Source organism: Oncorhynchus tshawytscha, linkage group LG15 (genome assembly GCF_018296145.1).
Source record: "Oncorhynchus tshawytscha isolate Ot180627B linkage group LG15, Otsh_v2.0, whole genome shotgun sequence".
In the NCBI taxonomy this organism is placed as follows: Eukaryota; Metazoa; Chordata; class Actinopteri; order Salmoniformes; family Salmonidae; genus Oncorhynchus; species Oncorhynchus tshawytscha.
In genome coordinates, this window is record NC_056443.1 from 16,287,500 (window position 1) to 16,299,799 (window position 12,300).

Below are 12,300 nucleotides of genomic sequence, written 5' to 3' on the forward strand. Positions count from 1 at the left end.
CCCGATTCACACTATAGAACCAACCTGAACCGTACTCGGCTGCTTGGATATTTTCCTATCCAGCATGGTTCCAGGAACTACAGTGGTTGAAATAGACTAGATGTATGAAATGTTATGCAGCCTATTCGCTCTTCAACGTGGTAAAGTCTACAGCCACCAGCCTGTAAGACATGGTGATCTATTCATTCAGGTGTGTGCGTGAGTGAGTGAGTGAGTAAACATGTGTGCTTTCCTACCCTCTCTTCATCTTGGTAAAGTCCACAGCCACCAGCCTGTAAGACATGGCCTTTTCATTCAGATAGCGGCTGTACCGACGGATGAACGTAGACATGTCATAACCTGGGAGGGAGAGAAAGGAGGGAGAGAGGGTAAGAGGATAGAGAGAAGAGCTAGACCACCGAGACTTTGAACCATCCTCATTTGACCAAAAAGAGAACCTGAGACCAAAGCAGTGTGTGTCTAATCATGCACTAGTATTATATGAGTGTTTGTATAAGATTCACCATACCTTGCAAAGCACCTTTGTCCAAGAAGTTGTTCAAGTTGAAGAGGGTGTTTCTAGAGGCCAGGTACTGGATGAGACGCTGAGAAGAGAGAAAGAACGGAAGAAAAAAGAAAGCGCCATAAGTCTCAGGTCAGATAAACAGCTATTGACTAAACAGGGTGGGAAAAATCCCATACATTGTGTCCCAAATGCCACCCTATTCCCCATGCAGTGCACTAATTTTGACCAGGGCCCAGGGCTCTTGTTTAAAGTAGTGCACTATATAGGGCACAGGTTGCCATTTGGGATAAATCCCATCTTGTGTAATATCAACATAGTCTAGATTCAATTGGCAGGGATGAGGGACACACACATGAAAAACATTGTCTGGCCTCATCCTCAGTAATGGGAAAACAGGGCTGGGAATTCCCAGAAAGAGGAGCGTTCTGCTGAGACATGAGCAGGCCTGAACGTGTACATCCCAGGCTGACGTTCCCCCATCTAGTTTGGTGTTCCCAGTTCTAACCGAGCATCTCGGAATGCGGGGGATTCACGCTACGCCAGCTGACACGCTTCCAGCGACAGAGCACACACACAAACTAGCAGGCTTTTGTGTTCTCGTGCTTAGGAGTCAAGAGAAGAAAGCGAGCGAGAAAAACTTTACTTTTAGAAAGAGTGAACTCGCCTAAGAAAACATGAAATGAAGGAAGGAAAACTAACATCCATCATATTTTCTCTTCAGCATTTCTCAGAGTAGGGAGGAAGAGTGGTTGTCATTTTTTTTTTTAAAGAACTGGATTAAGAGCCGATAAAATGTGCTCTGCAGATTGTGAGTGCATTTGTCTGGCTAAGCATTTGTCCCGTGGCAAAGAAAAGTTTTAAAGTATTGGCCAACGCAGTTAAAATTCTTAACCCCCTTTTCTGCATCCCAAATAGCACCCTATTTCCCTATTTAGTGCAATACTTTTGTCCAGGGCTCATAGGGTACAGTACACTATATAGGGAAATTTATTTGGGAAATACACCAGACTCTCTTTCTGGGGACATTTGGTTTCTTTATTGCAGTGAGGAATGTGACATGTGTCAAACAGGGCAGTTCACACAGGCCGACAGGCAGAGAGAGAGAGCGAGCGAGAGTGGAGCCCGACCAATATTGTCGGCCCATCGATATTAACTGGCCGATATTGGCCTTTTAGCGCTATATCGTATCAGCCGATATGTCTACAGATATAAAAAGGGAATGTCATGCTTATCTGAACACTTGCAGCCATTCTGATGATGTGTCATTATTCTCACAATGAATGAATAGTTATTGAACAAATGCTATTTCGGAAAGTAATTGATGAGAAATCAAGGTAACGTTGAGACATGAGACCCTACATGTACTGCCATAGCACTGCATTATGACACCATAGACTGCAGATAAAGATCGATGGAGAAACAAGTTGGAGCAGCAGTCTGCTAGCCCTTCAAATAATTCATGTTAGCATAACAGTCGACTGTCAGTGAAAAACCTTATCCATTATTAATAAATCTACTGAATCTAAACTGAGAAAGAGCTAACGCTTTCCCCCAACCACTCTCTCATTCTGTCTATCTCCCACTGTCTCGATGGGTAAATCCCTCAACTTTAGAGACTTCTTTGCTTCTTCCCTACCCCCGTGTCCTTTTCACAGCCATACACATAAGTCAGTGGGACTCAAAAGGCATTGTTAAAGTAACTAGACTCAATAAAGTTAAACAAATAAAGAGAAAGAATGAAAGGAATGTGTGTTGAAAGAGAAGTGTCTTTGGCAATGAGAACGTTTGCAATTACCAGGGAAACCAAAAAGCAGTTATACGTTAACTGAAAAACCAACAGAAATTGAGTGATAATCCTTTTAACACAAATCACACGCACACTCATTCCCACCACAGTGACAACACACATGACGTAGAAGCCCGCTGATTAAGTCAGAGGATAGTGAGACGAAGTAGGAGAGAGTAGTAGGATATCTGACTGACAGATGGGTGGAGGTGAAAGAGAGACAGAGAGAGAGTAGAGTAAAAGAGATGGAGAAAGAGAAAACGAAAAGAGGGAAACGGAGAGGGGGTAGAGAGCGAGACGGAGGGTGCAGGTAGGGAAAGAGATGGACAGCGTTTATAAATAGTTTTCCGGACAGTGAGACAGGGGGTGTTATGTGTAGTAGGAGTAGTGACAGGGGGGTAATGGTGTGTGGGCTCCTGTTGTCACAAAGCAGGTTGATCTATACAACGACAAACAGGCACACACACGTTGGTAGATGGAGCAGTACGAGGGGGTCAATGATGCAGCCAAACAATATGACTCACCGCTTGTGACGCTGATTTACCCCACTACATACACAACCTTTTTCCACCCCCTCTATAGATTACCAAGCAACGGCCCATTTACTCTTGAAGAATTACTCAGTAGTAGAGAGAGACACCTGTAGAAATGGTGAGGGGGAGCAAACAGGATATGCATTTAGATTCTCACTAGTCAATATGTATTGCAATTCAAGGTTCCAAACATATTGCTCACCACATCTGCTGCAGAGGGACAAGAGAGCCATTAGATACATTTTGATCAGTCATGGAAAGAAAAGTGCTGAAAGAATGCTGGCTCACCATTTAAAAAGAAGTTGGAGAACAAGCTAGAGAAGGAGAAATACTGGAGATTTGGAGCAGGTACAGCCGACTAGAGCTAGCTAACATTAACTAACAAACAAAGAACCCACACTAGTGAAAGTGCTGCATGTGTGTACAAACATGTGTAACTCCCCTCATATAACTATCCAAAATAACTGTATGCAGCAATCTCGTGCTGGAATACAGTGATGTACATTTGCAGACCTGCTTGTCAAACGTCTCGTTCCAAAATCATGGGCATTAATACGGAGTTGATCCCCCTTTTGCTGCTACGACAGCCTCCACTCTTCTGGGAAGGCTTTCCACTAGATGTTGGAACATTGCTGCGGGGACAGCCACAAGAGCATTAGTGAGTTCTGGAACTGATGTTGGGCCATTAGGTCTGGCTCGCAGTCGGCGTTCCAATTCATCCTGAAGGTGTTCGATTGGGTTGAGGTCAGGGCTCTGTGCAGGCCATTGAAGTTCTTCCACACAGATCTAGCCACAAAGTTGGAAGCACAGAATCGTCTTACAATGTCATTGTATGCTGTAGCGTTAAGATTTCACTTCATTGGAACTAAGGCGCCTAGCACGAACCATGAAAAACAGCCACAGATTATTATTCCTCCTCCACCAAACTTTACAGTTGGCACTATGCATTGGGACAGATACCGTTCTCCTGGCATCCGCCAAACCCAGATTCGTCCGTCGGATTGCCAGATAGTGAAGTGTGATTCATCACTCCACTGCTCCAGGGTCTAATGGCAGCGAGCTTTACACCACTGCAGACAACGCTTGGCATTGTGATCTTAGGCTTGTGTGCGGCTGCTAGGCCACGGTAACCCATTTCATGAAGCTCCCGAAAAACAGTTAATGTGCTGACGTTGCTTCCAGAGGCCGTTTGGAATGCAGTAATGAGCATTGCAACCGAAGACAGACAATGTTTACGCACTACAGCACTCGGCATTCCCGTTCTGTGAGCTTGTGTAGCCTAACACTTTGCGGCTGAGCCGCTGTTGCTCCTAGACGTTTTCACTTCACAATAACAGCCCTTACAGTTGACCGAGGGAGCTCTAGCAGGATAGAAATGTGCAGAACAGACTTGTTGGAAAGGTGGCATCCTATGACGATACCACATTGAAAGTCACTGAGCTCTCCAGTAAGGCAGTTTTACTGCCAATGTTTGTCTATGGAGATTACATAGCTGTGAGTTTGATTTTATACACCTGTCAGCAAAGTGTTTGGCCGAAATAGCCGAATTCACTAATATGAAGGGGTGCCCACATACACAAAATATACAAAAGTATCTTAGCTGAACTGAAGCATGCTGACGCCTTAACTTCTCTAGGGTAGGGGGCAGCATTCGGAATTTTGGATGAAAAGTATGCCCAAATTAAACGGCCTGCTACTCAGGCCCAGAATATATGATGTGCATATTACATATTAAATTTGGATAGGAAACACTCTAAAATAGTGTCTGAGTTTAACAGAACTGATTTGGCAGGCGAAAACATGAGAAAAATCCATTCAGGAAGTCGTTTTTTTTCTATTTTTTTTTCTATTCAATGCCATTACAGTATCCATTGACTTAGGACTCAAATTGCAGTTCCTATGTCTTCCACTAGATGTCAACAGTCTTTAGAAATTGTTTCAGGCTTGTATTCTGATAAATGAGGGAGTAGGACCAGTCTGAATGAGTGGACCCTTGTCCTGTCACAGAGCTTTTTCATCCCAAGAGTGCCTTTCTTGTTTACCTTTTATATTGATGACATTATTGTCCGGTTGAAATATTATAGATCATTTCGGCTACAAAACAACCTGAGGATTGAATAAACATCGTTTGACATGTTTCTATGAACTTTACGGATACAATTTGGATTTTTTTGTCTGCGTTTGAGCCTGTGGATTACTGAAGAAAACAAACAAAACTGAGGTTTTTGGATATAGAGAGACTATCGAACAAAAAGGTACATTTATTGAGTCAATTAATGTCTTCTGAGTGCAACAGTATGAAGATCATCAAAGGTAATGGATTAATTTGATCTCTAATTTCTGACTTGTGCAACTCTTCTACTTGGCTGGTTACTGTTTGTAATGATTTGTCTGCTGGGCTATATTCTCAAATAATCGTAAGGAATGCTTTCGCCGTAAAGCATTTTTGTAAATCTGACACCATGGTTGGATTCACAAGAAGTTCATCTTTAAACCTAGGTAAAACGTTTTATTTTCTGATTTTTTATAATGAGTATTTCTGTATTTGAATTTGGCGCTCTGCAATCTGGAAGTTGGCTAGGTGGGACGCATACCCTAGAGAGGTTAAGAGATGTGTGCTTGCTAATCTGTGAAGGACAAGGGTATCCTCTTGACTCATCATTCCTGTACACACCACTGTGTATCCACCCTATCATTCAGTACGCAATATGCTCAAGGTCACTAGATGATTGTGCTTGGTGACCTCCATTAGAGTCAGTCTGACCCTCCACATACACAATAACAGATTCTCAGAGTTCTCCTCAGTCTCCCCTCTGACAACACTCATTGTCAGCACTTTTCTACAGCACTTTCTTTATTTCTCAGACACTCTTCCTCCTTCTGTCTCTCACCATCTGCTTTCCTCAGACTCTCTTTTCGATCTCTCCCCTTCAATCAATCCCCTCGCGCTATGTACCTTTCTCTCTCCTCAATTCATTCCCTCGCCTCTTTCCCCCTCCCTCCTTCACTTCCTTTCGCTCCCATCCTTTTCTCCATTTCTCCTCCATTCACTGAGGGTTATTAGTAGTACTGACACTCTTCCAGTGCCGTCACTGAGGCAGAATGGTCCATTCAGTATCTGGGACAGCAGGGAAATGACTCATAGTGTTAGTATATAACATACGCACACTATATGTCTTTCCCTCAGCAACACACACATTCACTACGCCCCTCCCCCCTCCCTCGAGGTAGGAAGGAGCATGTGCTTAGCATCAACACTTTAACAGTGTCCTCCCTCCTGCCCAGCCAGCCATGGTTCTCGGTCTGACTCTGTCATGCTTATTGTCATATGTTTGTATTGGTACAAAAGGGTCTGTCTACACTCACCACACACACAGAGGAGACGACTGGGACAAACACTCTCAGAGGACTGTACACACACACCCCACTAGCCATGGTAGCAGTGTGTGCACATACATTTCCGTGTACAACAGGAAAACACCCCTTGATCCAATAAGATATTGACTGCTCATTAATTCGGCATTACAACACACTCCCCAAAGAATGCATGGGACTGTTTCTTGGCTGAGCTTTATAGAGAAAATCTCAGATGGGGAGAAGAGCTGGAGGGAAAGGGAGAGAAAAAAGGAGCGAGAGAGAAAAAAGGAGCAAGAAGAAGAAATAAAAACTGGTCAGGTCAGAGAGAAAAGAGCAGGTGAAGAATGAGGCATATTGATATTGGCTAGTTGGACTAAAACTAGACAGCACAATGCTGCCAATAGCGGTTCAAAATATCACCCAGCCAGACCATTACTACTGTTCCAGCAGATGGGCGTTATTACTGAGGTAGTGTAAAGCATAGCACAGAGACATTTCGACCAACCTTTACTTGGCAATACTTCCTCAATTCCCGACTTGGAAGACAACGCATGTCTTTTAAAACTTCCATGGCTAGTTGCACGTGGTTCGTTTGAATTTTAAAAATGATTTACTTATTTTTTGCTCCATGAAGTAATCCAACAATGGGTATGCAGCCATCTTGTCTATTTCAAATTTTCTCATTTAAATCTTCTCATTGATCAAGGCAGGTTGACATTCAGGTAAATTTGCCAGTGGCACACTGGGACAGTGCCAACAGAGCTACTGGGCCGAATTAATACATTATTTTAAATACAGTTTCGGGTCCAGATATGACTGGAAAGCGAATGATGCGTGCATAATTTCAATTGTAGGTGATTTTATCTATCATTAGCAGGCTGAGCAAGTAGCCAGTACAGGGTTCATACAGACATTGGCAAATCAAATTCAAGGACTTAAGTACTTCTTCATGGACCTACATGGTATATATTTAAGTACCTAAATATATATATATTTAATTGTTGCAAAAAAAAGTATGCATTACAACTAAGAATACATTTTCTCAATAGGCCTACACAATGGCATTATGCATTGACAGCATGCTCCTGACACAAACACACTAATGAAGTCTGTCCATGTGGTAGCTAGTCTCGCCAATGGAGATGTTCCGGAGATATTGAAGGGTTATTGTATCACGTTTTAAAATCAGAAAGTGACCAAAAACCAGGTTCCCTTTGTCATGGAACACTTTGCATGGAAAACCAAGTTGAAGTCAGCATTCGATTTGGTCTTGCTCATAATAACCGCACATGGCTAGCAACAGACTAGCGCAACACCCTTAAATTGAAACGGCCGGGAAACAAACAAAAGCGGCTGCTTCTCTCAAACTGATCAGAAATGAAAATCACAGAATATTATATTAGAGCAGTAGAACTTCTAAATCGGTTACCATAACATCAATGACTTTTCAAGGAACAAGAAGCCTAGAGGAAATGTCAGATTTTTAAGCTAGGTTATTTCATGACCGAATTGTGTATCACAAATATTCAACCAAGACTAACTTTTTAAATACCTGGTTTGCATACCCATTCTTGTCTTAGCATTTACTGGTAGATATAACGTCCTACTGCTTTCCATACCCCTACCACTGTCAGTCTTCGATAAACCGCTCCACGCAACAACCAGCTGTTTGGTGGGGGTCATTGACGGGGATGATCAACTGGCCCAGAGGGTTTCCAAAAAACTCGCCAGGCCAGAGGACAGTCCTGCACGTCGAGCCAGGTCGAGTGTCACTCAACGCAAAGCTTGATTTCTGAGTCGCTCTCATGACATGCGGCACTTTGGGGTGGCAACCTGTCTCAATCAATGAGAGAAGATTTGAAATAGAAAAGATGGCGGCATAGACATTGTTGGATTACTTGGAGTAAAACATTTAATTTAAAAACAGCATTTACTAAATTCAAACATACCACCTGGTGGGAAACCCCACTCATCGCTCACCGAGCGGTCTTCGCACACCGCTCCACTTTTTTTAAATAAACACGCTCAGCACTCACAAAAATTACATTCCAAATTCACTCCTTTAATTTTGTTTAAACAGAAAATATAATTGAACAAACACCATCTACTTTTGTGAATATGTACCATTTGGTTTTGAAGCAGGCTACATATCAGATAAGACGCTTGTCCTACGCTATTTAACAAGGGCCTTCCTGATAATATGCAGCCTCTGTGTTAAAATGCTTGCTTTTTCTATTGATGACTGTGGCTCTGTTGTGCTAATTTTTTACAGTTGATAGACAAATTTGGCACTGCTACAATTTTAAATTTGCAATTTATTTATTTATAATTATTATTATTTACAATAGCCTAGGCATATATGCTTTATTCTAGCCAAATGCTCTAACCGCTAGGCTATATGCCTGTGTGTGTGTGTGTGTGTGTGTGTGTGTGTGTGTGTGTGTGTGTGTGTGTGTGTGTGTGTTCCACTCACCTCATTGCCGTACATCATGAGGTGGTGTGTAGTGATGAGGGCTTTGAAAACCACCACCCAGCTACTATTGGCTGTTCTCTCAAACAGTGTGTCTGCCAGCTGGGGGACAGAGACGTTCATCTCATTGGTGCAGTGGATCAGGTCTGAAACACACACGAGACAAAGGAGGTTAGACACAGTATAGGGACACAGTCAGACACACGTCCTTTTCATCTCATTCAGGTCTGGTCTGGAGGAGGGAGAGAGAGTTACACACAAAGACAGAGCGGAACACAAACAGCATAAGATACTGTACAGACAGAGAGCTGGTGAGATCAGAGACAGTATGCAGATTAGAGATCAAAGACAAAAACGCTCTCACACACAGTGGTGTGACCGTGAAACTGTATGAAAGGTAAAGGAGGTAATAGGGGATTTCAGGACAAGGAACACACACAAGCGTGTGGTCGGACACACGCCCACAGTACAGTCCAGAGACAAACATATAGCCGATACTAGAACAAATAGGCCTGTGTAAATAGACAACATACAGTACAGAGGACAGTGGCTAAACATAAGCCCATTATGAGAAAATGTTTGATGTAGAGCTAGCCTGATCAATTAAACATCACTCTACATAAATACTGGAATATACATGGAACGAAACCTTACAAAATGAGAACGAGTGGAATTCATAGAATGAGGCATTCCAATTCTAAAGCAGGGCCCTACAGTGCATGCATTTTAGTCACATATGGGCCAAAATATTTGACTTTATTTTATTTAGGAACACCAGTACACATAGCAAAATTATGGAGTCTAGCTTTATTACCTTGTATTTTTTATGCTCCAAAATGTCCTTGTGCACGCCTACATTCTTAACAACTTTTACTGCCACCAACTCATTCTCTGCATGTCATTAATGTGGATTTTATAATAAGGCTACATCCATTCTATTTCAATGGTAAAACTCCCTTCGTCCGCTCTCCACCTATCCCTTTCCACTAGAGGTCGACCGATTAATCGGAATGGTCGATTAAAAGTGTTCATAATCAGAAAGCGGTATTTTTGGATACCGATTTGGCCGATTATTATTTTTTACGCTTTTATTTAACTAGGCAAGTCAGTTAACACATTCTTATTTTCAATGACAGCCAAGGAACAGTGGGTTAAATGCCTTGTTCAGGGGCAGAACGACAGATTTTTACCTTGTCAGCTAGGGGATTCAATCTTGCAACCTTATAGTCAAACGATCTAACCACCTGCTTTACATTGCACTCCACGAGGAGCCTGCCTGTTACACGAATGCAGTAAGAAGCCAAGGTAAGTTCCTAGCTACCATTAAGCTTATCTTATAAAAAACAATCAATCATAATCACTAGTTAAACTAGTAATATCAACCATGTGTAGTTATCTAGCGTCCTGCGTTGCATATAATCGATGCGGTGCACATTCGCGAAAAAGGACTGTCGTTGCTCCGTTAACCTTACCATAAACATCAATGCTTTTCTTAAAATCAATACACAAATATATTTTTAAACCTACATGTTTAGTTAATATTGCCTGCTAACATTAATTTATTTTAACTAGGGAAAATGTGTCACTTCTCTAGCAACAGAGTCAGGGTATGTGCAGCAGTTTGGGCCACCTTGCTCGTTGCGAACTGTGTGAAGACCATTTCTTCCTAACAAAGACAGCCAACTTCGCCAAATGGGGGATGATTTAACAAAAGCGTATTTGCGGAAAAAAGCACAATCTCTGCACGACTATCTAACCATAAACATCAATGCCTTTCTTAAAATCAATACACATAAGTATAAAGAAGAGGTAAAGTCAATTGTAGCCCACGGTAGCTTGCAGTGCCTAAATCTAAAAACATTGTATACCAAACACGGTCAGGTCGATTTTTTTTTTTTTAATGTAAAAGCCCAAATGTTTTTTTTCCTATCATAAACACTTTTTTATTTTTATAATTGATGAGCATCCTTAATGTTTCGAAAAACAAGAAATGTATTACTAAGAAATAATGGGGTATAATGCTCAATTTAATGACTCCAGTCATCACCTGTGCCTGTGAGAATCTCACTAGTACAGGCCGACTGTCTCTTTTTGCTAGCAGTGGAAGCAAACTCAAACATTGAAAAGCAACCTAGCTTGTGAAAACAATGTAAATATATTTTTAAAAAGGAATAAGTCTCACTTCAGTAGACTTAAGTAAATTAGACTGCACTTCACTCACAATGCTCGAAGGCCCCAAGACAGGCAGTGTTGCTGCGCAAGGTGGGATAGCTATAACGTTACAATTAAGATTTTTGTGCAATACCAAATATGAAACAAAATGTCAGAAATACTTTAAAACAGCTACTGCAAGCATTTATTTGGCTATAAATCACAACTTGCACTAGTGCCCATACTTGACTATTTTTATGAAATACCCAGAGTGTGACCACCCGTCAATGTGGCTGGTGAATTAGACATTCCTACCTGCCAAAGCCAAAATCTACCTGCATTTGGCAGGTAGCGGGTGTTCATTTTAGGACCTGGTGGCTAGCCTGAACTGTGGTCAGACCAGTGTTTCCGCTGCAGTCATTTTGCTGTGGCGCTGCGCCAATTCAAAATCATTGCCACCACACCAAAAAAAGGACCATGAAAACATGACGCACTTTGAAGATGCTAGAACAGTCCACATTTACTATAGTTCTGCAAAGAAAATGAAAAATAAATACATTTGTCATGTTTTTTCTCAACTCCTAAATATGCATGAACTGCACCATTTTAAACCCTGTTTTAAGCAGGTTACCGCTCTGCAATTCACCATGAGCACATAGGGAAGAGTAGGGCTAAATGTATCACGGGTCAATTGTAGGCTAAATGCCACCCTATCTCAAAATAATTTGTGATGAGACCGATTACATTTTTAATTGCGCAAGAGTCGTGGCAACCAGGGAAAGTGTTGAGGGGGACATAGTGGTTTCTGTGAGAAGTACAGGCAGTGGGTGTGTAGCAGTCACCCTAACAGGTAGGCCTACAATTATATTCACTGATTATGCAAGTTCAGACATTAATAGTTAGACAGATTGATGAATTTTAAAAGATCACATTTGAGATCTGGCTAATGATTAGCCCAATAGGGTAAAAACATATAGGCAAACCCATGCTAAAGCCTATTTATTTAGAGCCACTACGGTGCATCAGTTGGGCTACAGGTGATAATGCTTATTGCTAATAGCATACAATAGCATTCCACCTGGTACCCTCCTTCCCACCCCCCACTGCTACACATTTTTCCAGAGGGTACACTGGGTCAGACAGCTGAGGAAGTAAAGACAGACAGCGGGGCAGGTGGGAGAAAGGAGGGTACCAGATGGAAGGTAGACTACATCTGGTCATCTATCTAAACTAGCTAGTGGGAAGATTGATTTTTTTTTTTTTTTTTTTTTTAAATGAGCACCTTGTATATCTTAATCTCCTGCTGCCTCTCTGACTGCCTGCCTCAAACACACACCGAAAAGAGGACTTCCCTGCTTGCATACACAAATTCCTCTACAAGAGAGATAGAGGGAAAGACAGATGGTTTAGAAATAGCTTGAGTCTATAAAGATAATCCTCTCCCTTTTAATCTCCTTTTCTGTCTCCTCCGTGACTTGTCTTTCCCCGTTTTAGATTA

General features: G+C 41.9%; 1 protein-coding gene across 8 annotated transcripts in view; it reads right to left on the reverse strand.

Moving 5' to 3' along the window:
- si:ch211-200p22.4 (phosphatidylinositol-binding clathrin assembly protein) overlaps window positions 1–12,300 on the reverse strand; it is a 57,908-nt gene that overhangs the window by 25,906 nt on the left and 19,702 nt on the right. For all 8 annotated transcript variants that reach the window (XM_024373289.2, XM_024373287.2, XM_024373283.2 and 5 more), the window contains exons 2-4: window positions 8,655–8,797; window positions 509–584; window positions 237–339 (exon numbers count right to left, since the gene is read on the reverse strand). In XM_024373289.2, the coding sequence (XP_024229057.1) occupies window positions 237–339; window positions 509–584; window positions 8,655–8,797 (322 nt within the window). The remainder of the gene's footprint in view (window positions 1–236; window positions 340–508; window positions 585–8,654; window positions 8,798–12,300) is intronic.